This window comes from Clupea harengus, chromosome 4 (assembly GCF_900700415.2).
Source record: "Clupea harengus chromosome 4, Ch_v2.0.2, whole genome shotgun sequence".
NCBI lineage: Eukaryota > Metazoa > Chordata > Actinopteri > Clupeiformes > Clupeidae > Clupea > Clupea harengus.
This window is the reverse complement of record NC_045155.1, coordinates 25,478,359-25,478,874: the sequence shown is the minus strand read 5'-3', so window position 1 is coordinate 25,478,874 and position 516 is coordinate 25,478,359. Positions and strand designations below refer to the sequence as shown.

General features: G+C 51.7%; 1 protein-coding gene across 1 annotated transcript in view; it reads left to right on the top strand.

The window, feature by feature from the left end:
- Positions 1-215, top strand: part of tafa3b (TAFA chemokine like family member 3b) — a 110,727-nt gene extending 110,512 nt beyond the window's left edge. Inside the window, exon 5 of the mRNA XM_012829721.3 lies at positions 162-215. Coding sequence (XP_012685175.2) covers positions 162-173 — 12 coding nt within the window. The 3' untranslated portion in view covers positions 174-215. The remainder of the gene's footprint in view (positions 1-161) is intronic.
- Positions 216-516: the final 301 nt, after the last annotated feature.

Below are 516 nucleotides of genomic sequence, written 5' to 3'. Positions count from 1 at the left end.
ACTGTAAAATAAGGATTAATGTCAACTGATTAAAGTCCTGCATGTGTGTGATATCTGATATCAGGATTCTGCCAACCTTAAGCTGATTAAAGTCCTGTATGTGTGTGATATCTGATGCCAACCTTAAACTGATTGCCCACCGTTCCTCTCCTCCCCTACAGGTGACCCGATAGTCCACCTGCTGCCCTCATGCCACCTTGGTGCCCGCCTCATGCCACCCTTGTGCCCGCCTCATGCCACCCTGGTGCCCGCCTCATGCCACCCTTGTGCCCGCCTCATGCCACCCTGGTGCCCGCCTCATACCATCCTAAGCCCCGCCTTCCAGAGCATTCACCAGGAACATCGCAACCATCAGTGGACTTGGACTAGACCACATCTGAACAACAGGACTATACCTGAACAACAGGACCACACCTGAACAACAGGACCACACCTGAACCGCAGGACTATACCTGGAGCCCAGGAATACACCTGGATCACAAGACTGTATTTGTTCTGCAGGATTTAAACTACTAC